This window comes from Bos javanicus, chromosome 3 (genome assembly GCF_032452875.1).
Source record: "Bos javanicus breed banteng chromosome 3, ARS-OSU_banteng_1.0, whole genome shotgun sequence".
Taxonomy (NCBI): Eukaryota; Metazoa; Chordata; class Mammalia; order Artiodactyla; family Bovidae; genus Bos; species Bos javanicus.
The window spans coordinates 16797280-16824407 of NC_083870.1; the positions used below are offsets into that span (position 1 = coordinate 16797280).

Sequence of the window (27128 nt, forward strand, 5' to 3'; positions counted from 1 at the left end):
CCTGAGAACTGGAACTGTTACGTCTTTCTCAACACTGTATCCCCAGTCCTTAGCTCTGTGCCCAATCGCACACTTGACCGGCCCTCCACCAGACACCTGCAGGCTGAAGGGAGAAGCGCAGCTAGTACCTGCAGCTTCCCTCCCTGCTGAAGTGGGTTAGCTTACCCGGGATGTCATGAAGAGGAGCTTAGTCTCCATGTCTGGGGTTAGACGACATGCTAGGAATTTTCGAGACGTTCTTGACTGAAGAAGCTGTAGGATACCTGAACCAAGTATGGAAGGAAAGATAAAGGAGAAGACTGAAGACCTGAAGGAGCAGAAGGCAGGTGGGTCACCTGGGCCGGGTTCCGATGGCCAGTGGTCTTGCTCTTGGGGAAATTCCAAGACACGAGCAAGAGGGGTTCTAACCAGCATCTGAGTGATGTGCTCCATCCAACCACCATCCCCAGGACCCAGAGGTATTCATTCTTTTCTTCTACTGGCCGTCCAGAGTCCCCTACTCACATTATTCCAGTTGGCAACATGTGGGAAAGTTAGGGAAAATTTTGGGACACCCTAGCCTCTCTTTCTGCTCCTGATGGTCCCACCACTGGGTCCTGGGACCAGTGTGGTGTTGTGGCATAAGCACGAGCTGTGGAGTCAGACAGACCTGGAGCCAAATCCTGCCTCTGACATTTACTAGCTGTGTGGCCTTGGGCAAACTACTTAATCTCCTTGAACCTTATTTTCTTTATCTGTAAATATGGAAAGTAAAATATCCATCTTACAGGGGTGTTCTGAGTATTAGAGTTAACATGCACGAGCCTAGCACACAGCAGGCACTTAAAACAACTCAGTACATGTTGCCATAAAAGAACAGTACAACGTAACGCAGAACCAGAGCTAGCTTCTCCTCTCCTGACTTCTCAGTCCTAGACTGTGACACTCGTGTTACGTGTGCACATGTGCACATATCACACACATGTGCATGTTGGAGACAGGTTGGGGACAAAGCTGTACAGTCACTGTTTAGACCATAAGGACCCTGGGAAGGCAAAAGGGAGATGAAAAGGGCCTCGCTGGGGGAGGCACACAGACACGCTCCCTCCCCCACAGAGGATTTTGGCTAAGCTGGATCCTTGGAATTCAGAGGCATCACAGTTCCTGGGGAGGAGCCTTCGCTTACAGGACAAATTCCAGTGCCTCTGCTGAGTCAGTCTCACAAGCTGACCTCTGACACTCCTGACACTCAGTGAAGCTGGAAACTGGTCATTGGCTCACCTCTTGAGCCCAAGAGTTGGTGGGACAGGAGGAGGAGGAGGATCACAGCTCTCTATCTCACTTTTTCTTAAATGACAGACAGCTAGAGCTTGCCAGATAGGGACTGTCTGGGAACATGAATGGTTCTGTGTAGTCCCGCCGTTCCCACATCCAGCTGTCCCCAGCAGAGCTTGCCCAGTCCCAAGCTTCTTAAACCTGACTGCCAAAGCCTCTCCTATCCACCCACTTCTGCCCTCTCGATTGACCTCTCAAGGACAGGATGCCCCAACCTTTACTTACCTGTGAACTGAGGACTCAAGGCCTGAGGGTTATGGATAATATCTTTCCAAAGCAGTTCAAATTCTGGTATCCTGGCAACATTCTGAAGCAGTCTGACGAGGTCTCGGCCAACCATCAAACATTCCATGAACTAGATGGGGTGGGTGGTGGGAGACGGGAAAGAGAATAAAAACAAGAACTGTCTACCCGCTGCAGGGAGGAAGGAACAATATGTTACAGGGAGGGGAGGAAAGGGGTCGAATGGATTACACAATTTTTTCTGGAACCAAGGGATTGGCTCCAAGCTGTTCAAGGGCAAGAGAGCTGAAGCTGGGGACCGAAATCGAGGAGGAGAGGTTGCTGGAAACTGCTGTCATGTTAATCTGTGGCCCTCTCCTCCTAGAATGGTTTCAGTCCAGGTCAAGGAACACAAACATTCCAAAAGGCTAGGGCTGGTAAGCTGAGCTCCAGACACCTTACCCAGGACTTGCTTGGTCCAACAGAACTCTCTGTGGTAATGACAGCACCTCTAGTTGTGCTGTCAAAAGGATACCCATTTGCCAGATGTGGCAAATGAGCACTTGAAACGTGTCTAATTCAACTAAGGAACTGAATTTAAAATTTTATCTAATTACAATGTGTGTGTGTGCTTTTTTGTTCCTGGCCACACTGTGCAGCATGTGTGGCCCAAGTTCCCCAACCAGGGACTGAACCCATGACTCCTGCACCGGGAGCGGAGAGTCCAAACCGCTGGACTGCCAGGGAGTCCCTAATGTCAATTTATTTTAGCTTATATTGTGACACGTGGCTAGTGGCTACTGCGTTAGACAGCTTTAACTCTAGGATCTGCCTCTCCTGGGAGAGCTGACAGTGGACAATTCACTATCCCACGTGACCACGGCAGTTACCCCGGCAGGCAGGGGGCGGGTGGGGATAACGTAGCAGTGGAAACACAAGACAGCTTCTGTCTGGGACGTGCTGTGTGACAGCGCCCGTGAAGCTGACCAGGGAAGTCCCCAGGATGCCAGTGTAACCAACAGCGTTCCAGTAACTGGGGCTTTGTTGTTGTTTAGTCCCTAAGTTGTGTCCAGCTCTTTGTGACTCCACGCACTGCAGCAAACCAGGCCTTCCTGTCCCTCACCATCTCCCACGGTTCACCCAAGTGCGTGTCCATTGAATCAGTGATGCCACCCAACCACCATCTCATCTTCTGCCATCACAGGAACTAGGGCTGCTCCACACTGATTTCTCCACCCTGCTAGCCTCATCTGTCTTACAGTGATGAAAAAACAGCAGACCTTGAACCACCTTCAGTCTCCACCACCATCTCTGGCCCCAGGTCACCAGAGAACTGACGAGAGGTATCCCTTTCTGGGTCTCACTTTCCTACGGGTTTTTTGTCCTCACCCGCTCCCGAAGCAGTGAGATGCAGAAGTCCACCTCCTTCTGCCTCAGGGCCTGGAGCTGGGCGGTCCCGTGGTGGTCGACGATGAGGCGGAGGTATGTGTAAACAGCCATGGCGATGAGGATGCTGCTCTTCAGTACCCATTCCCTACAGGGAGGGAAGACACTGAAGACATGGGCACCTGTGCTCCATCTAGACCCACCCAATTTACCCCCACACTTGGCTCCAGTGCCTGGGAAATGGCTGATGATTAGCACTGGGAGTAAGTTTCTGGTTCCTTAATTGCTCACTCGTGCTGTCGTTATCTATCTTGGACTATTAACTGGCTAAGGTGGGGACAACTTCCTCTCACTCTACCAGGTGCCCAATAAAGATAAGTGCTAAATGAAAGCAATCTCTACCCGTAAGTACTTAACTTCTAATAAAATAAGTTTGTTGACTCAGTCATTCAAACATTAACAGACTGCCTACCGTGCACTAAGCCTGAAAGAGGCACAAGGGACACAGCCTGCAGTTCTTAAAGTGCAGCCCAAGGACCTCTGGGGATTACCAAGACCCTTTCAGGACCGCGGAGATTTCAGAACACACTGGGTATGCTTGTCATTACCAGCCCAGCACATTACAAATGTTCCCCTGATTTGTTCTGGCCACTGATCCCACTCCCAGTCAATGAGTCACCTGCCTTAAATCATAATCTGAAGAGAAGAACATGATTTTGGATGGCAAAGCCTATTTTACTAGGAGTTTTAGACATTTCCTGGAGAAAAGGGGGTAATGGAAGAATTGCGTTCCCTGTTGCTTGAAGAGGAGTACTAAGAAACTGTAGGGAGATTCAAAGACTCCAACGCTGGCTCAAATCACCAAAACTGGGGAGCTGTCTCCCCTAAACAAGCAGTTTGTAAGTGTTTTAGCACCCCTGCTGGAAGACAGGGAACCAGAGGAAAAAGATGGGGAGTTTAATTAATCCAACCAGGCAACATCCTGATTCCGGAAAAGGTGGCCTCAAGCCACCTAATTAATAGACTCTGGCCTTCTCCTTTCACAGAGTAAAAGCAGCAGCCAAAGCCACGGGTGGGTCCCCCTCCCCGACCTGTTACCTTTTAATTCCACACCCCTAAGAAGACCTGGGAAGGAGTGGGAAAGAAGGTGTGAAAGAGGACAGTTTTAAAGTTCTAAGGATTCATGTGCATTAAACGATGCGAGTTTTTTGGAGGGCAGGAGAAAAGGTAGGGCAGTTATCTGACACCTGTACAGTAAGACTGTGCTCTGACTGCCCAAATGAGAAAAATTCTGCTTTAAGGTATGGGAACAGAAGGTATCCAGCACCAGGAACAAAATTAGAAAAACCACTTCTTAGGAAGATTGCTAGTGGAGGTGATAAATGTATCTGAGACATGGGATGGGGTAATGAAGAGAAAGATCAAAGTGAAACCCTCTGACCCAGGATGTTAGGAAGGCCCAGTGACTTAAGACAAACAGAGATCTGATAAGAAACTGCTAGGAGCTCATGTGCTGTGCGCTGGTACCAATGATGGAGCATGTGCTGCCACCGCACCTGCGGCTGCACATCCAGGCCCGGGGCACTAGGTGGCACTGGCCGGCAGGGCTGGCACAGCTCTCCCGTTCCGCAGCGCACAGAACACAGCCATCTCTTTCACAAGTGTGAAGGGCTGAGGTCCATTCTTCTAAACCACTGGAAATACAGAGACTATCAGCCGTCTCAATCATGTGACTACTGTGGTGTCCTCTCCCAGGAAGACTCTGAAATCACGCAACAGAAAGAGTGAGGCCACAGGACCAAGAGGTAGGCCTCACACCCAAACAAGCTCAAATATGCAACAGCCCTCAAACTTTCTGGTCCTTTACTTTGATGGAGAAGGGATCTCATGCCCTCCGCACCACTGGCCTCAGTGACCTCCTCATGCTCACCACCCCCTGTGCCACGTCAACAAAAGGAGGGCATGGGTAGGATGGACAGTCTTGGAAGGGAGAACAGGGGTACCTGCCAGGCCTGGGTGGTTGGCTGGCCCCACTCTGCTGAGTTCATTCTCCCTTACCTCCCGCCAAAGATAAACATTCCATGGAGGTCTGGATCAAAAATAAACCCTTATCAGATGAAATGAGTTTTTCCTGGGCTCTGAGGTATTTTAGTAAAAACCTTCTTTCCCACTCCTTCATCCCTGGCCACAGCACAGCATTAATTCCATCTCTTGCCACCAGTACGTGGCTGCTCCCTCCCCCACCTCACCGCCTCTAACCTATGGTGCTCTCGGGCCACTAAAAGCTCCCCACACACCCTTGCGTCCCATACCCAGTGTGGCCGCATCCAGCTCTTGCCCCCCCTTCACGACAGACTCTACCTCTGCTCCATCAGGATATCCAGAACACTCTCTGCCAACCAGATGTTTTTTGCCGTAACATCCCCACCTGATCAAAGGAGGAGAAAACAGAGAGTCAGAATGGCTCTGATTAGTGACTCAGCTCAGCCAGCACACTCCTTCTCCTTCTTACTGCTCCATCCCTGACTGTTATCCCATCCCTGATGCTCTGAGGGCTGAAAAAACTGTCTTTGTTTTGTCAGGCTTTACAATTTCCCTCTTTGCCTCCAGAGAGACGGGAAGGGAAGGTTTGGGGTTTTTCCAGAAATCAGAGCTGCTACTTTCCACAGACAGGGGGTTGCAGTGGGATTACTTTGACCCCTAAAAGGGAATGTCTTGGAAGGAGATATGAAAAGCCCACAGCTGGAAAGAACAGATGACATTTCAAATAGGGCCTGACAAGTCCAGGAGGCAAGCAACAGCTGCAGTCCAGCCACTGGATGTCCCAAATCCTGTGTTCAGCTCAAGACAGGCCAAAGGCTTTTGGTCTCCAGGTATCACAGTCTCGAGTGCTTGCTATGAAACTTCCTGGGGCAGAATTAAACAAGCAGTAATGCCAGATCAAAATCATAGGATCAGAAGTGGGGACTAGGAGTGCCAAACAGGGAAGAAAGTGCCAGGAGAACGGATAAAAATAGCCAGCACAACAACGCTATGCCTTGCCCCAGGTCCTAATGTAAAAATTCAATTTACAGAGTCACACATCACGTAGATTAAGGTTTATACACAGGAGTATCACTGTTATATAAAATCCTGAAGAGGAAGCAAAGAACCGAGGAGCAATGGTGAGGTAGAGAGACAGGGTCATATTTGCACAAACACATGTAATCTTGGGAAGAGAAGCAGCAGGGGCAGGACTCTTGGATAATCAGTGGTTCAGACAGATGTCTCTGAAGATAACGAAGCCTAAATGTCAGGGTCTGTTCTGTGACATAGTTTGTCCCTCAAACTGGGCCTAAGTGTTTAGAACATTGAGGTGGAGCCAGAGAAGATGTCGGGGGCTCTGAAAGTACAGTGAGATGAGAACCAATTATTTTACCCTTACTTCTCCCCCATTCCTTCCAGATTCTTCCTGATCCAATAGGCCACGAAACCCCAGAGTGAGGACTGGTTACAGTAGGCCAACAACAGGCTAAATATTCTCTATCAGGCCTCAAGTTTGGCAGGAAGGAAAATGAGGCAAGACTTATTGCTCCAAAAGGCCCCCTGTAACTTTTCAATTTCTTTGTGGAACATACGTGGCCAGAAGATGCTTGGGTCAAAAGGAAAGAACATAAACAGTCCAGGAATCAAGTCCCTTAGGCACTCAATCATTCTCCACTGCCTGGACTTAGGCATAGTGCATACTTCTTTCTTCTTTATGCTCTTGCCATCCAACTCACCGGCAATCTGCTTCATGAATGTCATGCAAACACCATCGGCTCCCAGAACCCCACTCTTCACTAGTTCCCGTACCAACCACACCAACTAAAGGAGAGAGAAAAAGACATATGAAGAGAAAGGCCTGTAAATTTGAGAAAGGGTCTAATCCAGTCATTTTATAAGTTAGGTGTACAAAGACAGAGGTGTGTTACCCCCGATTCCTCCTTCCCTTCCCCTTAGGAGAGGATCCATTTTCTGTTATGTCTCTGAGCTGGATCTCTCTTTTCTTTCTGGCCTTACCTGAGTACGGCAGGTATCCTGCAACTTCAAGTACTTCTCCATGAGTATCTGGTTGATTTTATTCAGAACAATATTCATGCCGTCACGACTCACCAGAGCCAAGTCCCGGTAACACTGTAAGAAGTGAGGTTTGTGAGCAGCCAGCAAGCTAAGGATAGGCTCCTGATCCCACTCACAGGGGGCCCCCTGCCCCCTAGCCTCTACCAATGGGATACAAGTGGCAGTGAAAAATTTTCTGCTCTAGAAGGCATGCTTACCATTCAACGACCAAAACACAAGACTTTCCACTCTGGAAAGACTTTCCACAAACCTTTCATAGGCTCCACTATCCCAAATCTATCCCTTGCTCTGTCATTCAGGGTGGGGATAAGGGACTGAGTTATTCTAGTAAGACAGAAAAGCCTGCTAAGAAAGGATCCCTGTCCCCTTACCTCCCTCCTTGGGAAGCGTCACACTGTTTGAAGCCACCAGCTGAGCAAAACCAGGTGGAGGCCATCTGCTTTTCATCTGCCAGTAAAAGGTCACTGCAGAATGGGTTTGGTTGAACAGGCCGGAAAGGATCTCAAAGAGATTTTTAGACTTGTATTGACACAGCCAGATGAAACAAAGGGCTAGGAGTATTAAGGAAAAAGGATCCATGGACCAGGATCCTGGAAAGAAAGGGCAGACCCAAACCGAACTTCCTTAACGAAGCATCTTTCTTCTTTTCTCCAGGCTGCCCTTTACTTCCACCAAGTATTGAAGAAGGAGGGGTCCTTTAGCACATCTAACTCTGGGGGAGGTAAGGGAATGCATGCCAATTTCCTCTGAGAGTTCCTGTTTCTCTCACCCTGTCTCTCTAAAGAGACCAGACTCCTGGAGGACTACCTTAGGGGACCTCATTAGCAACCTCCTCAGCCTGCTGGGTTCTATGCTGTCAGGGTCTCGGCACAAAGGGCAAAATTATAGATAGGCAGTATCTCACAACCTCGGATGGCCAGTGGCAAGGACAGCATTAATAATAATAGCAATTATAACAGGGAACATGCATTGGCATTGTGCGAAAACTTTATATTCTACTTGCTGCATCCGAATCACATAGTCACCCTATTTATTATCATCTCTGTTTTTATAGATGAGGAAACAGCAACAGAGAGGTTAAAGTAATTTGCCCCAGATTACATTAGAGATAAGAGGAAGATTCAAATCCCAGCAGTCCAACTCTGGATTCCAAGCTCTTAATCATCCTGACACTATCGTCAGAAATAACTAAAAGGAGAAGAGGCTGCTGGGGATGGAGGTTAAGAGCTCACAGTGGCTTTTAGACTACTACATTCCTAAACTTGTTCATCCTAAGTGTTCAAAAGAGAAGTGCTCCGGGACTTCCCTGGCGGTCCGTCCAGTGGTTAAGACTCGGAGCTTCCAATGCAGGGGGTGCAGGTTCGATCCTTGGTCTGGGAACTAAGATCCTACATGCTGTGTGGCATGGCCAAAAAATTTAAAAAATATAAAAATTTTTTTAAAAAAGGAGAAAAAGAGAAGTAATCCTCAAGACCAGCTGCTCCCTGGACTTGGTGTGTCTAGGGACTCCTAAGAGATTAGCTATCCTACTTCCACTTCTTCTATTATCCTTAAGTCAAAACAAGCATTCCAATGAAAATACAAATACTTAGAGATTCCCCCATGTGCCATAAACTTTTCATACTCAAAGGAGAATTTGATTATCCTCTGACTCCATCTGCCAGAGGGAGGGCTGGGAGATCAAAAGTACAAGCAAGGGAACAAGAGGTAAGAGAAGCCAGTGAACTACTGCCAACTTGCTCGTCAGTAAATGTGGTTCAGCCCTGGAGCCTTCCCTAGAGGAGTGAGTCACAGGATGGGCAGAGGATGAGGGATGCAGAGGCAGAAGGGAGACCTATGTCAGGCCAAAGACAGAGACACAACTAATAAGCGAGGAGCTGTTTCCTTCTATTCAAAGGAAAGCAGAAATTCCAGAGATGCAGAAGAGACCCTGACAGGGAAGGACAGCCCCTCAGGAGACGCAGGGTCAGACAAAGCAAGTAGGTTCTGGCTGCCTAATTCCAAGCTCCATCTGGGATCTTATTAACCACAACTGCTGGTAATGCATGCAGCCGGGCACCAGGAGGATCACATCATATCATATTCTTGATGGTGCCAGTTGTCTCTCCAAACTCTGTGCCAGTGTGCTGACTGGCTTGGAAGATAAGTAGCTGGGTGGAAAGACTCAGTGGGAAACAGAGGGTCCCAAAAGAGAGGAAAGGTGACAGGATGGTGCTGAGGTAGGATACCTGTCCTGTGCCGGGAACAGTGATGTTCCAGCCTCGGCCCTCACAGCCCTCAACTTTCTTTCTAGAGCCATCTGCCGAGAGAAGCACCTGAACCAAGAACTGCCAGGGCCTGGTGTTGTATCTTTGGTGATGAAGGACCTTGGCATCAGTGTTAAATCCTTTCCTATCACCTTTATCCCCTGACTACTAGAACCGGAGCAGAAGTTAAGGCCTTCAACTTAGCCTCCCACCACACGGCAGTCCCCCAGCCTGGCCTGCTCCCAGCGATTCAGTTTGGACATCAAATAGGAAATAAACTCAGAGAATATAAACACAAGGCTGCAAGTTAGGAAGGTAGATCTGGAACAAAATCCACCCCACCTATATTCCACTCTCCGCCAACACCTGACAGCTCTTTCCTTAACTAAGTTTCTCTTCCAGAGACAGAATTAACTCCAAGTAAATCCTTAGGAAACACTCCCCTTGGTTTAAACTGAAGCCTAAAACAATGTGTTGGGATCAGTTATCAGTTACACCCACCCACAACTTCTGCAGGACAGAGTATTCTGTAAGACAATCACCTGTTTAGGAAGAAGGATAAAGTACTAGGAGATGGGGCAGATTCTTCCACCACTCTCTGATCTGGCTCAAGGCCTCTGAATGAGTCATACCTGATAGTTCCTCATTTGCCTAAAACTGTATTCTCCTAATTCCCAGTCTCCCCGCTTTGTCTGAAGAGGCTCCTAGGTAGGGGATGTGCTGGGAAGCCTTTACCGTGTGAAAATAACTGATGCAACCAACCCTGTCAACCAACAAGACCCAAGGAGAGGGCCTGGGCCATGCTCATGGGGCAAAAAGAAGACAAGGTGCTCTAGTGCCTTGTCATGGCTGGGTGGCCGAATTCATGACATAATAAGCTTTTATAATGCAGAGCCCTGTGACCTCCCACTGACTGGTCAGGCAAAGAGGTAGAAATACCATGGGGCCCTGCCCTCTTCACTGAGATTTACTGATTTACCCTAGCTGATTCAGATCTCACCTGAAACACAAATAAAACCAGTGGGCAAGATGAATCTGCACTGAGATGACTAAATAAGGTTTTAATTGTATGTATAAAAACTCACACGAGAGAAAACTAAACCTTAACCCCAACCCTTCACCCCCATCTTTGTCAACACTTTCTTTAAAACAGCGAGGCTGGGGTGGATCACATTACTGATTAACAACAACACCAAACTGGAGATGTTCATTTGTCTTTAAGGTTCTCAATGATAAACTTGCTATGAAAATGAAACGCCAACTTAACCCAACAATGTCCCAGCCCAGAAATGGCCTGGGAAACCAGGGACTTGTCAATACTCGCTGCCCTACCACCTACTCTCACCCCAGGTTTGCCATGACCGCAAGGAGCTAAGCCAGGGGACCATGGGCATCCTGTCCTTGTCCCTGAGAACGCTGTTCCCTTGGTTCTCCTTGAGCAAACAACCTCCAGGTTTCTTATAAGTACACTGAGAGCAGTTGGGGGAAGGGAACAAAGCCGCCAGTTTCACATGGGCTTTCTGAGAAGATTAAATGTTCGGATAGAGCCAAACACAATGCTGGACACAGCATGACTGTTTCCTTTCCCACTCCCTTTGTTCAAGGAAGGGGCAAGGATTAAACTGAATTCCCCCACACCAAGCTCTTCTCTGTTAGTGTCATGCAGTTAATGCCAGATAGAACAAGTGTCTCTAAACCATCACGCAAGACTCAAGGACACAGAAAGTGGAAATCCAGAGAGGCAAAAGACAGGATTTTGCTACTTTATTATAGAAACAATGGAGTCCAAAGAGAACATCCTGCTCAGTCCCTCACCTCAAGGAAGGATCTCTCTTAAACCATTCTATTAATATCAATACATAAAAGAGACTCTTCCATTTGTGAAGCACTCCAGACTAGTTTTCATACAGTATTCCTCCCGAAGTCTGACTCCAGTGTATCTGTCTTCTCTTAATCACTACATTATTATGGCCATCACCTAACATTAAGCTTTCTAGGACTTCCCTGGTGGTCCAGTGGTGAAGAATCTGCCTGCCGATGCAGGGGATATGGGTTCGACCCTTGGTCCAGAAGATTCCACATGCCTCAGGGCAACTAAGCCCGTGTGCCACAACTAGAGGGTACCCCCTTGTCTACGACTAGAGAAAGCCTGTGGGCAGCAACAAAGACCAGCACAGTCTCTGGATTAAATCCCAACTCTTTCAGCCCTGACTCAAAAATCTACAATTTAAAACTCTTTAAATCCCTTTTCACTCTCACAACTGCATTTTCTTGCCTTTTACCTTCAGGATCTGAAGAGAAAGGAAGGACTTTAGTAAGAAAGTGACCCATTTACTAAGTGAAAAGGGAGTTGTAACTATATTTGGAGAATAAGATGATCCAGCCCTGGTCCAAGGGTCTGATACTAAGCCAGTTAAACCAAAGTTCCACCATTCTCTCAGATCGTATCTGAGAAGGGAATATGGGGCCAGAGTAGGGAGTCTTACCTTCTGGGCTTGGGCCGGTTCAGTAAGGACAAGGGTGAAGAGGCCCAGGCAGATTTCCTCATGTTGCGGGGGGCCTTTGCATACCTGGGATAAGAGGAAAGAAAAAACTAGCTGTCACTCAAGAGAAAAGTTCTTAAGCACAGTTGCTCCCAGAAAACTTGGGACTCTTGAGTAACCTGCAAAGGAGAATCATCAGCTAAAAGTGATGGGCATCTGTTTTAGGAGAGAGGTGGAGAGAAAGGATGGATCCATACTGCTTTCTCCAAAGCTTGATGAAGGCCAGAGGCAGAAAATAAAGTGTTTGAAATGGGGGGGAAAACCCTACTCCACACCTTAACAGCCTTTAGTAGAGAGGGAGCCACAAAGAAACATAGTCAAGACTTTGGGCAAATCACTGAACCCCTGGGTATGTGTAAGGTGAAGACATAATAAGAACAATTACTAACAATAAATATTTATTGAACATTTACTGTGTGCCAGAAATTACTCTAAGTCCTTTCCATTTAAATCCTTCAACCTCAGAAATGTAAAAGATCCATTATGTGAGGATGATTTATAAAGAAAATTAGCCACTGGAGAACTGTAAGTTATTTTTTTAAAGTTGTTATTTAATGATGCCTAAAGCAACCCACTCCAGTACCCTTGCCTGGAAAATTCCATGGATGGAGGAACCTCGTAGGCTACAGTCCATGGGGTCGCAAAGAGTTGGACACAACTGAGCAACTTCACTTTCACTTTCAAGGCTCCAAGAGATGCGACTCCCAGATTAGGAAAGACAGAGAGGAGTTGGGAAGCCTGGTTCAGCAAACCAAGACATTAGCTTCAACCCCTAGCTCCTAAACACTGAAGTCTTTCCAATCTTTCTGATTATGTCTAAAAGCTTTCAAAGAAGCAGAAATGGGTTCAAAGAGAGTATTATACTCACATAGGCATTGAGGGCATCATTGGCCTCTCTCTCTGAGACACCAGTAGTCATCGATGTCACAATACTCATACATCTTTCCAATCTCTGTGAAGGGGTGAGAAAAAAAATTAGAAGCCTTCATACCATCACCTATGACATTTTTCTGGTCCCAAAAAAGCTTTTTAAAAATTTAAATCACGTCACATCTCCAAAGTAGAGAAAACCACTAGGCCATTCAGGTATGACCTAAATCAAATCCCTTATGATTATACAGTGGAGGTGATGAATAGATTTATTCATTGGGATTAGATCTGATAAACAGCGCCTATAGAACTATGGACAGAGGTTTGTAACATTGTACAGGAGGCAGTGATCAAAATCATCCCAAAGAAAAAGAAATTCAAGAAGGCAAAAGTGGTTGTCTGAGGAGGCTTTACAAATAGCTGAGAAAAGAAAAGCAAAAGGCAAGAGAAAATGGGAAGGATATACCCAACTGAATGCAGAGTTCCAGAGAACAGCAAGGAGAGACAATAAGATCTTCTTCAATGAACAATGCAAAGAAACAGAACAATAGAATGGGAAAGACTAGAGATCTCTTCAAGAAAACTGGAGATATCAAGGGAACATTTCATGCAATGATGGGCATGATAAAGAACAGAAACAGTAAGGACCTAACAGAAGCAGAAAAGATTAAGAAAAAGTGATAAGAACACATAGAAGAACCATACAAAAAATGCCTTAATGACCAGGAGAACCACAATGGAGTGATCATTCATCTAGAGCCAGATATCCTGGCTCTAGAGTGTGAAGTCAAGTGGGCTTTAGGAAGCATTACTACAAACAAAGTTATGGAGGTGATGGAATTCCAGCTGAGCTATTTCAAATCCTAAAAGGTGATGCTGTTAAAGTGCTGCACTCAATAAGCCAGCAAATTTGGAAAACTCAGCAGTGGCCACAGGACTGGAAAAGGTCGATTTCCATTCTAATCCCCAGGAAGGGCAATGCCAAAGAATGTTCAAACTAAGGCACAATTGCACTCATTTCACAGGCTAGCAAGGTAACGCTCAAAATTCTCCAAGCTAGGCTTCAACAGTATGTGAACCAAGAACTTTCAGATATACAAGCTGGATTTAGATAAGGCATAGGAACCAGAGATCAAATTGCCAACATCCATTGGATCATAGAAGCAGCAAAGGAATTCCAGAAAAACATCTACTTCTGCTTCACTGACTATGCTAAAGCCTTTGACTGTGTGGATCACAATAAACTGGAAAATTCTTCAAGAGATGGGCATACCAGACCACCTGACCTGTCTCCTCAGAAACTTATAGGAGGTCAAGAAGCAAGTTAGAACTGGACAGGGAAGAACTGATTGGTTCAAAATTGAGAAAGGAGTATGACAAGGGTGCATACTGTCACTCTGCTTATTTAACTTCTGTACAGAGTACATCATGTGAAATGCTGGGCTGGATGAATCACAAAGTGGAGTCAAGACTGCCAGGAGAAGTAACAACCTCTGATATGCAGATACTACCACTCTAATGACAGAAAGTGAAGAGGAACTAAAGAGCCTCTTAATGAGGGTGAAAAAGGAGTATGAAAAGCTTGCTTGAAACTCAACATGATAAAAAGCAAGATCCTGGCTTCTGGTCCCATTACTTTATGGCAAACAAAAGGGGAAAAGTGGAAGCAGGGACAGATTTTCTTTCCTTGGGCTCCAAAATTGCTGTGGCCAGTGACTGCAGCCATGAAATTAAAAAGATGTTTGCTCTTTGGAAGGAAAGCTGTAACAAACCTAGACAGTGTATTAAAAAGCAGAGACATCACTTTACAGACAAAGGTCTGTATAGTCAAAGCTATGGTTTTTCCAGTAATCATATACCGATGTTAGAGTTGGACCATAAAGAAGGCTGAGCGCTGAAGAATTGATGCTTTTGAACTGTGGTGTTGGAGAAGATTCTTGAGAGTCCCTTGGACAGCAAGGAGATAAAACCAGTCAGTCCTAAAGGAAATCAATCCTGAATATTTATTGGAAAGGCTGATGCTGAAGCTGAAGCTCCAATACTTTGGCCATCTGATGTGAAGAGCTGACTCACTGGAAAAGACCCTGATGCTGAGAAAGACTGAGGGCAAAGGGAGAAGGAGTGACAGAGGATGAGATGGTTGGATGGCACCACTGACTCAATGGATATGAGTTTGTGCAAACTCCGGGAGATATTAAAGGACAGGGTAGCCTGGCGTACTGCAGTCCATGGGATCACAAAGAGTCAGACACAACTGAGCGACTGAACACCACATCTCTAGACCTAACTACCAGTTTACAAGTCAAGTCACCATGGGGGTATAATCAGCAAAATCCAGAAAGTGTAAACCATGACAGGCTTCCTGGTTTCTCTAACATTTAAACTGCAAGGGGAAAAAAATAAATAAACTGCAAGGGGAAAAGCAGGGAAGGGGAACCTCATGTATTAGACGAGGCTTAAGTGAATTCTCTGGTGGTCCAGGGGTTAGGACTTGGCGCTTTTACTACCAGGGCCTGGGTTTGATCCCTGGTTGGAGAACTAAGATCCCACAATCCATGTGGCAGGCCAAAAAAAAAAAAAAAGACTTACAATGACAACTCCTTGAACAGAATAAGGACTCACAAAACCACGCTGATAAATATATACATACATGACAAAGAAAGAAGGGAAAGCTCTTCCTTACAGTGGAATGCCAACTGAAAACACAGAAGGAATGATGGAAGCATAACTGGTTCAGGGAAGTATCATTAACGCTAAAACTAGAGGTGAAACTTTCACAAGAGTATATAGTCACATACGCTCAAAATACTTCTTAATTAAAGAGAAAATAACTGAAGGGAATTCTGGAGGATAACATTTTAACCAAGCAATCGGAGTTAATATCCCGAGTAACGAGACAAACTGACAGCTGAAATTTCAGATAACCCAAATTGAGAGATTCTATAAAATAACTGGCCTGTTAAAGTATTTAAGGGGAAGGACTAAGAATAAAAGAGACAGTACACCTAAATTCAATGTGTGATTCTGGGCTGCTATAATGGACATTATTGGGACAACTGGTAAAATGTGAATATGTACTGTAAGTAATATTAATACTGATGTTAAATGTTCCAATTTAGATAATAAAACAGGGATTATGTAACTGAGAATCCTGTTCTTAGGAAATGCTCCTGGAAGTATTTAAATCTTAAGTGGCATGCAGCTGCAACTTATTCTCAAAAGGTTAATATGTATACAAAATGAAAAGCAAATGCAGCAAATGTTAACAACTGGTAAGTCCAGAAGAAGAGTATGAGAGTTTTATGTCTTAACAGATTTTCTATAAGTTTGAAATTATTTTAAAATAGTTATTAAGAAATTAAAGGGACATGTCAACTGAATGCAACAAATGTGTGCTCCTTGTTTGATTACTGATCTGAAAAAAAACACTTACAAAAAGAATTTATGGGAATTCCCTGGTGGTCTAGTGGTTGGGGGTCTCTGTTTTGATGCTTGTGGGCCCAGGTACAAGCCTTAGTCCAGGAACTAAGATCTCACAAGCCATGCCACACAGCCCCCCCAAAAACCCCCCAAAACAAGAAACCCAGTAAAGCACATGAGAAACTTAAGGGGAAAAAAGAAATCTTAAAAAAAAAAAAAAAGGATTTATGAAAAAGTCGATTTGAACAATGAGTATTTATTACATTGAGGAATTATTAATATTTTAGGCATGCTATTGTGGTTATGTTAAAAATAAAAAAGTCCATCTCTCATAAACATATATATGAAATACCTACAGATGAAATGATATACCTTGGATTTGCCTCAAGATAATCCAGAGGAGACTAAAGGGAGATACAAGACTGCCACGTACTGGTAAGCACTGAAGCAGAGTGATCGCTCCAGGGCAGTTACACTACTCTCTCTACTTTTTCATGGTTGAAATGTCCCTCCAAAAACTTAAAAACTAAACTTTAAAAAATAAAAAATAAAAAGGTGAGAGTAAGAAAGAAAAGAACTAGTGGAGAACAAAAGGCCAAACTAAAACTTCCAGGGTCTCTAGTGAAACAAAGGTGAGGAGCACTGTATTAAAATCCAGGTGGGGCTAGTGGTAAAGAACCCGCTTGCCAATGCAGAAGACAAAAAACAGAAGGGTTCACGAGGAAACTAGAGTTGAAAGAGACACATGTACCCCAATGTTCATCGCAGCACTGTTTACAAGAGCTAGGACATGGAAGCAACCTAAATGTCCATCAGCAGACGAATGGATAAGAGAGCTGTTGTACATACACACAATGGACTTGGACTATTACTCAGCTATTAAAAAGAATGCATTTGAATCAGTTCTAATGAGGCGGATGAAACTGGGGTCTATTATACAGAGAGAAGTCAGAAAGAAAAACACCATTACAGCATATTAATGCATATATATGGAATTAAGAAAGATGGCAACAATGACCCTATATGCAAGACAGCAAAAGAGACACAGATGCAAAGAACAGACTTTTGGACTCTGAGAGAAGGTGAGGGTGGGATGATTTGAGAGAATAGCATTGAAACATGTGTATTACCATATGTGAAATAGATCGCCAGTCCAGGTTCTATGCAAGAGACAGAGCGCTCAGGCCCGGTGCACTGGGACAACCCTGAGGGATGGGATGGGGAGGGATGTGGGAGGGGGTTCAGGATGGGGGACACATGTACACCCATAGCTGATTCATGTGAATGTATGGCAAAACCCACTACAATATTGTAAAGTAATTAGCCTCCAATTAAAATAATTTTTTTTAAAAAAAGAGAAGGGTTTGATCCCTGGGTCGGATTGGGAAGACCCCCTGGAGGAAGGCATGGCAACCCCCTCTGGTATTCTTGGCTGGAGAATCCCATGGATAGAGGAGCCTGGCAGGTTACAGTCCAGAGGGGTCGCAAAGAGCTGGACACGACTGAAGCAACTTAGCACCAGCATGCACCAAGGACCATTCTTAATTATAAAGGCAAACTCTGTAACACAATATGTGCTCAATATTCTAAGGAGATTTTAAGTCACAGATCCTGTTTTAAAGCATTTAATACTAAGGATAAAGAAAATATTGACAAAGTGTTTCTCATATTAGTCAGTGAGCCTCTTCCTAAACTACCTAAACTACTTCCTAAGTCTTTTAAAACATCTTGTTGAGAACTACTGACAAATAAGGACATAGGAAAGAGGTCTAGAATGAAAGACCATCATGTTTCTCCTTTGACCGTCATCTTGAAGTTGTCTACATCCATCCCTACCTAAGAGCAGAGTAGAACTGAGTATTAAGGCAAGGAGCTCCCAGAGCCAAAAAAAATTCAACCTAAATTAGGCCCAAAGCTGCTCAGGTTTGACAACGTCACTGTCCAACATCAGGTCTGACTATCCTCCAAATTAGGTCACATCAGCGTGCTTAGCCTTAATCAACAGCACCTGTGTACTTGTGAAAAGGAGCTGTGAGATCACATGAAGAGCTGAGCTGTAAATCTCACAACCCACCTCTCCCACAAACTCTGAGATCCATCATTACCTAGTCCAGCTCCTATATGATAAAGGGAGGGAAGAAAATAACCTCAGGTTGTATTTTCTCTTTTTAAGTCTTATCCTTCTTCATCTAAGGCAGTTATCAGTTCCTCCAGTTGCTAAATCTAGGCTGTTCTTATTGGGCGCTCTGGGAGACCCTCCTTACCCGGCCTAGGTTAACAAGCATTTTCAGAGTGGAGGAAGATGGTGAGTAAGCAGCAGCACAGCATCATAAAATCCTAGACATCACTTTGTGATAAAAAGGGAGAAATTGCTGCTGAATCAACAGAGATGCAAGAGAAGTCAAAAGAGCAGCTGGCTGTGGAGCCAATGGACAAGCAAGGAAGAGGAGAATCCCTCCACCACTTGTAAGCCTTAGGCTAATCTTAGGTGAGTTACTTAAATTACCAAAACTTACTTAACCTTTTACTTATAATACTCTGGTTTTCTCACCTAAAAAAAATAAGAGACAGAGCCCATATAAGGTTGCTTTGAGGACTAAACAAGGTTAACATACGTGAAAGCACCTAGCATATAGCCTCAGTTGAATCAGACTCTATTCCATCTGTGAAGCAGCTCAGCGATCACACAACTGAATCCATGAGGACCAGACCCCCCTTCAGTGCTCCGTGCCACTGCTTTTAATGGCATGTCCTCAGAGACTCCTGAAAACTGAGCCCTACACAGGACATTGGTAAATCCCTAACCAGGCTGAAAAGCTTCCTCTCCTACTTTTGCCTTCTGTGAGAGAAGAGGAAAGAGTACAGGAGAGGGGAGAAGGCCTGACAGATGGACCCTGCACCAAGATCCGGGAGCAAAGCTGGACGGCCGGCCTAGTTCCTCCCAGTGATGTAACACAGAGCCCTTGCACTGAACCATGTTTCTCTAGGCCCCTCCTCGGTATCTAAGCTCCACTCAGAGGTCTGACTCATTTCTATGGGTCACTGCCGAGTCAAGAAAGAAAACTGGCATCTTGCAACAGGGAGGCCTAACTAAGGATGTAGAAAATGGGAGAGTCGAGAATTTGGATGGGTGAATAAAAGCAATGAGGAAACAAATATGAGGGTCAGTTCTTCCCAGGCAATAGAAACATATAAAGGATACTGCTCTTCTTGAACTACAGAAATTTCTTTCCCAAACAGAGATGAGTGAACTAATTACAAATCATTCAGAGTGACTGGAGGACCACACCTCCACAGAGGGCTGTAGAAAGCCAGATCCCTACAATCTTACTAGATTGTACCCCTGCTTCCCCTGGACAACCGAGGCCCTCAGTAAAGACGGAACCACACATGAAGTTGCCAACAACTGCTGGCAGAATGACTGTTCAGAGTAAGCCCTTCACGACAGCACCTCAGAGAGTTGAGTAAATATTTACCACCTCTAGGAGCTTCTAAAATAATTTTTCTAGTACTAAGACTACCTTACCATGGTTTCCATGACAGTAGCAGTAGATGGAGAGCGGGTGGAAAGCAGGGAGGCCTTCTAGTTTGCGAGTATATACCTGAAGCTGGAGCCTATAAAGTCTGAGGATTGCTCTAACCTCTCAGTGTCTCCTCCTTCCTCCAGGGAACATACAGTTTGCTAAAAATTATATTATTTAATGGCGTCCCAGGCTGTTCATGGTAAAGAATCCGCCTGCCAAGCAGGAGACTCAGGTTTGATCCCTGGGTTGGGAAGACCCCTTGGAGGAGGACATGGCAGCCCACTCCACTATTCTTGCCTGGGGATTCCATGAACAGAAGAGCCTGAAGGGCTATAATCTATGGGGTCACAAAGAGTTGGACACGACTTAGTGACTAAACAATAACAATAATAAATACTTAAATACCGTCCCCTTATGGGAAGTCAGTGGCCTTCGGAGACTAAAATTCAAAGGCTTAAGGAAAAGATATGATCTGATCTACAAAATCCCTAAGGACTCACATTAGTACAGGGTTACTGAACAAACTGGGTTCCAAGTATTCTACAACCGAGAGTCACTTGTAAGTGAAATGAGGATTTAAGGGGAAAAAAATCAGAAATGACTCAAAGCCCATTCCCTGGAGAATCTTCACAGACTGGATGCGCCTTGGAGAAAACCTAGAAGGGACATACCTCTAACCAAATGCAAAACTGAGACCTGTCCAGAGCTTAAGAGGAGGTTCCAGCTTGTTTGAGCCACAGCCCCTGCCTTTAGCCTTGCTTCAAAGTGGACAGGGTCCTTCTCCGCAGAGGAGTGGTCGACCAGGAGCTTTGAAGGCTTGTGAAATTAGAAGCTACGTGTTCTAATGGCCTCCAATCTTTGGCACTATTTTTATCTCATTCCTCAAATATGGATGGGGATGGGCAAGAATTTCCCAAGAAAAGAACAGGGCCAAAGAGAAGAAAGGATACGACACATGGTCCCTTGGGTAGAAGGGTCACAGCCCCTGCCTGTGATGCTCCTCACCAGCACTTCACACTCCAGGCCTCGAAGGGCCTTTCCTCATCACGTCCAGCTGACTCCGGTCTCTTTGCAACCCTCACTGGGTTTTTGTTTTTACCTTTCTTCTGAGTGTTAACTCAGTCTTTAGATGATAACCTCTGGAAGGCAGGCCTTGGGTCTCCCTACTGTGTTCCTGGGCAATAGGTGGGACTATGCTGCAAACAACCAAGCCAGAACAACCAGAGATCAGTCAATACTAGGTTTTGAGTGCGGAGATGCGTGACGAGACCCAGAGAAGAAGCCAGTAAGTCTTAACCTTAGTCACTCTGATCTAGTGCGAGCCACACACGAGGTTAGAAACTGGTAAGGCATGTTGGAAAATTCAGATGCAAAGGACAAAGGGCATAGAAGGAAAGGAGGAAGGCCAAGACAAGCTGAGAAACATCTAAAGCACAAAGGATATCAAGAAAAAAAGGAGACCTTCCCTCCCCCTTCTTTCTGAAAACAGCTGAAAGTTCACTCTCAGACAGTCCAAAAGAGCAAGAAAATAAATGCTTCATCCCTTATGAGATCCCCTTTTGCCATATTATTTCACTTGCTAGCAAACATGTCACTCCTCAAGGAATAGGATGCTGTGGTACAAATTAGAACAGGATGACCCTTCTGGCAATCAGGGTGGGAAATAAACAAGGGTTTCACTACCCTTGGGGTCTTTTCCCCTCCACCCAACTGGTGCAGTGATCAAAGGTAATCGATGATTTTCTTGCTACAATTCTAGAGATCTAGTGCTAGAACCCAGGGCTCAATAAATACTTTGACAATGACAGTGGTCATTTCTAAACATGTAGATAATTTAAAATGCCAGGCAATTCTGGCAGTCATTTGTATTTGTTTCGGGAATACATTACTTTTAGCACTGTTAGCTGCCTTGTTAGTGCAACAGGTAGCACTCAAAAAATAGAAGCATTTTTTATGTTCCTAATTGGATTTACCTTAGCTGATAACAACAGAAGACAAGCTCTGATTCATCTCATACAGAATTACAAGGGAGAAGCATGATGGAAAGTGTGTCTGTGAACAGACATATTTGATGGATAACCCACAAGGTTGCTGTCCAGGTGCTTCTTGATTCACAAAGCTCCTTTTTGTATGTGTTCTGCCATCCTGCATCTGAACCAACATTCCTTCAAACTTACAGTATGAATTCCACCTATCTGCTTGACCACCCTCTAACATCTGATCAAGAGCCGTGACAAAGTCAGAAGCAGGGAAATTGCCCGTGAAGAGCCTAATAATTTACTTGTCCCGTCCCCGGATAACCACTGAGTTGAATGTATTAGGTCTTACAAACAATCCAGCCATCATGTCACACTTCTCAGTCTCATATTCCTAAGTATGTCTCTTCATGTATGAAGTGAAGTGAAGTGAAGTCGCTCAGTCGTGTCCGACTCTTTGCGACCCCATGGACAGTAGCCTACCGGGCTCCTCTGTCCATGGGATTTTCCAGGCAAGAATACTGGAGTGGGCTGCCATTTCCTTCTCCAGGGGATTTTCCCAACCCAGGGATAGAACCCGGGTCTCCTGCATGGCAGACAGACGCTTTACCGTCACAGGAAAGGGATAAATGATCAACTCTGGATTGTCAGGGACAGGGCAAGAGGAACAAGTTGGGGGAGGGGTCAATTATTCAGTAGTCTAAAATCCCTATTCGGGCCCAAGGCATCGCCTCACCCTACCCTCTTTCTCAGCATCTGTATGTTCCCTCCCTTGTGTGTATGCCATTTGGTTGTGAAGGACAGTCCCCTAGGTCCCATTCACCCATAACAAAATACAACTCACTTTTCCTTAGGTCTTCATTCTAAACGCCCACTTAACATCACCGGCAACTGAGGGTCTAAATGAAGTCAACACTATCTAAGAGGAGGCTCCAAGGTCTAGTGCAAGCTCCTATCAGACCCACCCCCCAAAACACCTACACACACATACATTACTCAATATATGACCCTACTGAAACAGGGTTAAATATTAATTATAGCTGTGGCCTATATGTGAAAGGAATGTCAAAAATAAATCCAGTAGATCTGGATGCTATATCCCTTCCTCATCAACACATCCCCCCTCCACCCATTTTCACAGTAGTGGCTGCTGTTGCGATGACAACCTGTCCAGGAAGTTGGCCCACACTTCTTCCTTCAGGAGCAGGAAGTCAGGAGCAGTGTTTGTGTTGTCTTAGAAAAAACTTTAAGGCCTCCTCCCCCACCCCCACCCCCCATCCGCTCCAGTATCCCTCCTCAACCCCATTTCTTAACTCCCTTCCCCACCCCCCACACCTACCTCCTCTAACTCATCCTTGGCATCCAAACTGGTTGAAAGTAGCAGCCTCCCCCCTCCTGGGGCTCCTGCTCCCGCTCCTCCTCCACCTCCCGCTGCTCCCGAAGCAGCTGCTGCTGCTGCCCCCTTTCCCTTCTGTAACTCCATGGCTGCAGCCGGGAGACGGGAAAAGGCCCGGGAGTGGATGGGTAGGAAGTCCTAGAAACGGGGAATCTAGGACTGACAAGGATGGGGGGGCAAGAGGGACAAGGCGGGATAGGGGGTAAGGGTCCCTGGCCTCTGCACTCGTCCCTCCTCTCCGAAAGAGCGCTCCTGTGCAGGAGGCGAAGGCAGGCGGGCCTCTAGGTCGTGCCTCTGGACTGGCAGTGCTGAGGAAACGCCGTTAGCTCTTAAGTATGCAGGGCTAAGGGTCTGCGCCCCTACGGGAAGTGTAGGAGAGGCTTCTGTCCCTGAAGAAATGGAAAAGGAGCCCTTTCTGGCTTCTGACCCTAAGAGAAGCTGGGAAAACCTTAAGTTTCTACCTCAGGAGGTGGGGGAGAAAAGGAGTCCTGCCCCTGAAGTAGGGGGTAGGAATCCTTCCTGGCTGATGCCCCAAGGATTGGGGAGCGAGGTTCCTTTGGTTCCGGCCCCCAGGGGGTGAGGGTGAGGCAGTAAGCGCTATAGGAGGACACGGACGACCAGCTTCTCCCTACACCACACAGAGGCGGCCATGGTGGAAGGGCGGGGGGTGGGAAGGCCAAGAGCGACGGCGGGGGAGGGGGAGGAATCGTGGAGGCCTGCGCCGGAAGTGAGCAGTCGCGGTCCCTGGACTCCGCCAATAGCGGCTTCCGCGGTGGCTCTCAGTCTCGAAGGAGTAGGCCGACGTTGGCCCACAGGCCTTTACCCCGGCTGCCAATAGTAGAGAGCAGAAGAGAAACCAGTCTGATGGACAGCCAGAGTGTCCAATCATATTCCTCTTCTGCTCTCGGAGGGCGGGACGGAACGACTTCCCGGAGGTGGGTGTGAGAGATCAGGAAGGAGAGAGGCTGCGCCTGCGTGGGTTGACGCGCGTGCGCGGCGCTGGCCTCCACCCTCCTTTCCTCCCTCGTTCAGAAGCTAGGGTGGTACTGGAACCAGGGCACTGTTCGTCCCTAGGTGGCTTTGAGAAACCCGAATCCTAGTTGTGAATTGACATAGCAGGGCCAAGGGGCAGAACCCTAACCCTTAAGCAGTGTCAGAGCAAATGCCATTGGATGGTGTGAAGCCAGCTGCCGGAGCTAAGAGTATATATCACACAAGCTATTGGAAGCGTCCGTGCAACTGGAGTTATCAGCCAGACACTGAGGAAAAATAAAAGCATGGACCTACTTTTGCACACCGCTCATTAGAGTCATGCACGGATTCATTATTAGGCTTCTGGAAGCTCTGTATTGTCCTGCTTTATCTGTGTTCGGGTCAGCATTTGCCTCTAGCAATCCAGTGTGGAAGCTTGTTTTTGACGTTCTTTTCCCTCCCGTAATTCAGTCAGTAAAGGCTTTTTATTAGAAATGTTTCTGGAATTTGTTCTTCTCTGGCCTATGTATGTGTGTATATGTATGTGTATATACATATATATATAGTATATCCTTAGGGATTACAGTGGATTCAAGCCCATTCAACATCATGCCACTTCTCTAATCATACTAAACTACCCTCTCAGACACCTGAATTTCCCAAATCCTTAGTAGAAATTATGTGACTCACCCTATCTAGTCAATATGGTTTCCTAAGACTTATTTTTTAAATTATTATAATTTAAAAACCTGTAATAAAAACTCATAACAATGCAAAGTAGAAGGAACCCTCTTTTTTCCCTTTGACCCCATCCAGTCTCACTTCTCTTGAGTCATCAGTGTTACTAATTTGTTGTATATCTTTCTTTACTTTTTAAAAATACATAAACACATATCCACAATTCTTTGGTTGTTTTCATTTGTTTTTTTAACGAAAATAAAATTGTTTTACGATTTCTTTCTTCTTGCTCAATTAGTATTTCTATCCTGACCATTTTTTTCTCCCAAATCAAAAAATGGAAATTAACTTCATTCCAGCTAACAACCTCATAATATTCCCCTCCTCTCTTGTGGAGAAAATGAGCTCTTCCCTGATGCTGCCCCCACCTAGCTGATTTCCAGAAGGAAAGACCTTCCATTTGTCAAAATCCACCCACTGTTGAAGGCAATTGAGGTTAAAAATAGCAAGGTGGTGTTGTTTCTTTTTTCCTCCCTTGGCAGGGGAAGCTATAGTTACCATTAATAGGAATCAAATAATAAGGCCCTAGAATCAAGAAAAAATTAAAATGAAAAGACTCACAGTGCTGCAGAAAGTTCCTCCATCAAAGAAAAAAACAAACAAATCAATGCCTAATAATCCCGAGAGACTTCTGGGTTTGACAATAAAGGAATCTCCCTACCTCAGAGAGAATGATGAATTACAGGGTTTGGGTAAAGACTAAAAAGGCATACTTATAAAATTTATAAAAACATAAAGCTGAGACTAGTAGCTAATAGACCAGATCACCATATAGCACTGAAAATGTTATTAATGAGGTCAGAGATTGAACTAACAGAACATGAAGTTATTTAATAATGGAAAGTGTGCTTACCTGTATGCCCAGGCCTAGGCTAGAAAGGATTTAAAACAGGGATAAATGTGAGCTCCTAAAATTAATATTAAAAAATTAGTGAAGTGAGATAGGCAAAGATTTCTTTTTTTAAAATATTTCTTTTTTTGGGGCTGCACTGGGTCTTCATTGCTGTGTGTGGGCTTTCTCTAGTTGTGGAGAGTGGGGGCTTCAGTAGTTCCATCATGTGGACGCAGTTGTCCCAAGGCATGTGGAACCTTCCCAGACCAGGGATTGAGCCTATATCCCTTGTATCGGCAGGTGGATTCTTAACCACTGAACCACCTGGGAAGTCTGCAAAGATTTCTTCATAGACACAAAAATCATAATGGAAGGATGGATGAACTGGACTTAATTAAAATTAAGATCTGTTGGACTTTCTTGGTCCAACTTCATGCCAACACACCATGGTGCAACTTGGCACAACTAAACCTGTGCACCAAACTCCTGCACCTGCGCTCGAGTGTGTGTGCTACAGCTGCTGAAGCCTCCACTCTTCGCACCTAGAGAAAGCTCACTCGCACCAACAAAGACCCAGCACAGCCGAAAATAAATACGTAAATGAAATTTTAAAAAAAATTAAGAACTGTCCATTAATAGACATCATTAAAAGGATAAAAGACAAGCCGTGGACTGGGAGAAAATATTTGTAATGCACATATCTGATAAAAACTGTCATCACAAGATGATATTAATAGGTAGGTAGGTAGATAGAGATATATAAAACACAGGAAACTCTCATTTGAAAAGTGGACAAAAGACGTAAGCTGGCATTTCACGAAGAAGGACATCCAAATGGTTAAAAACACACGAAAAGTTTGTTAATATCAAGTCATTAGGACAGGGAGGTGTGCTGCGATTCATGGGGTCGCAAAGAGTCAGACACGACTGAGCGACTGAACTGAACTGAACGGAGGACAATATTAATTGAAATTACAAAGTGATACTGGAAATTCTAGCCACAGCAATTAGAAAAGAAAAAGAAACAAAAGATACCCGAATTGAAAAGGAAAAAATAATATTGTATCTATGCATAAATGAAATCCATAACCCCATATAGAGGAAACCCCCAAAGAATCCACAAGAATCCACTAATAAATGAATTCAGCAAACTTGTAGGGTACAACAGCAACACAAAAAGCCCCAGTTGTGTTTCTGTATAACAGCAGTGAATAATCTGAAAGGGAATTTAAGAAGGCAATTCCGGGAATTCCCTGGCTATTCAGTGGTTAGGACTCTGAGCTTTCACTGCCGGGTCCTGCAAGCCACATGGTGTGCCAGAAAAAAGAAAAGCAGCAATTCCATTTATAGTATCTTCAAAAGAACAAAATACCTAGGAATAAATGTAAACAAGGGAGTAAAAGACTTGCACTCTGGAAACTACAAATTATTGCTGAAAGAAATTAAAGAAGATCTAAACAAATGGAAGCTATCCTATGTCCGTGGGTAAGAAGACAATATTGAAGTACTACAACTGACCTACAGATTTAATGCAATCTCAGTAAAAATTCCAAAGCTTTTTTTTTTTGGTAGAAATGGAAAAGTCAAT

At 45.1% G+C, this 27128-nt stretch overlaps 1 protein-coding gene across 1 annotated transcript in view; it reads right to left on the bottom strand.

Annotated features, from left to right (window-relative positions):
• INTS3 (integrator complex subunit 3) overlaps positions 1-23772 on the bottom strand; it is a 39018-nt gene extending 15246 nt beyond the window's left edge. Inside the window, exons 1-9 of the mRNA XM_061405735.1 lie at positions 22942-23772; positions 12681-12764; positions 11756-11839; positions 6964-7077; positions 6684-6768; positions 5284-5350; positions 2926-3070; positions 1540-1669; positions 166-263 (exon numbers count right to left, since the gene is read on the bottom strand). Of these exons, the coding sequence (XP_061261719.1) occupies positions 166-263; positions 1540-1669; positions 2926-3070; positions 5284-5350; positions 6684-6768; positions 6964-7077; positions 11756-11839; positions 12681-12764; positions 22942-23085 (951 nt within the window). The 5' untranslated portion in view covers positions 23086-23772. The remainder of the gene's footprint in view (positions 1-165; positions 264-1539; positions 1670-2925; positions 3071-5283; positions 5351-6683; positions 6769-6963; positions 7078-11755; positions 11840-12680; positions 12765-22941) is intronic.
• Positions 23773-27128: the final 3356 nt, after the last annotated feature.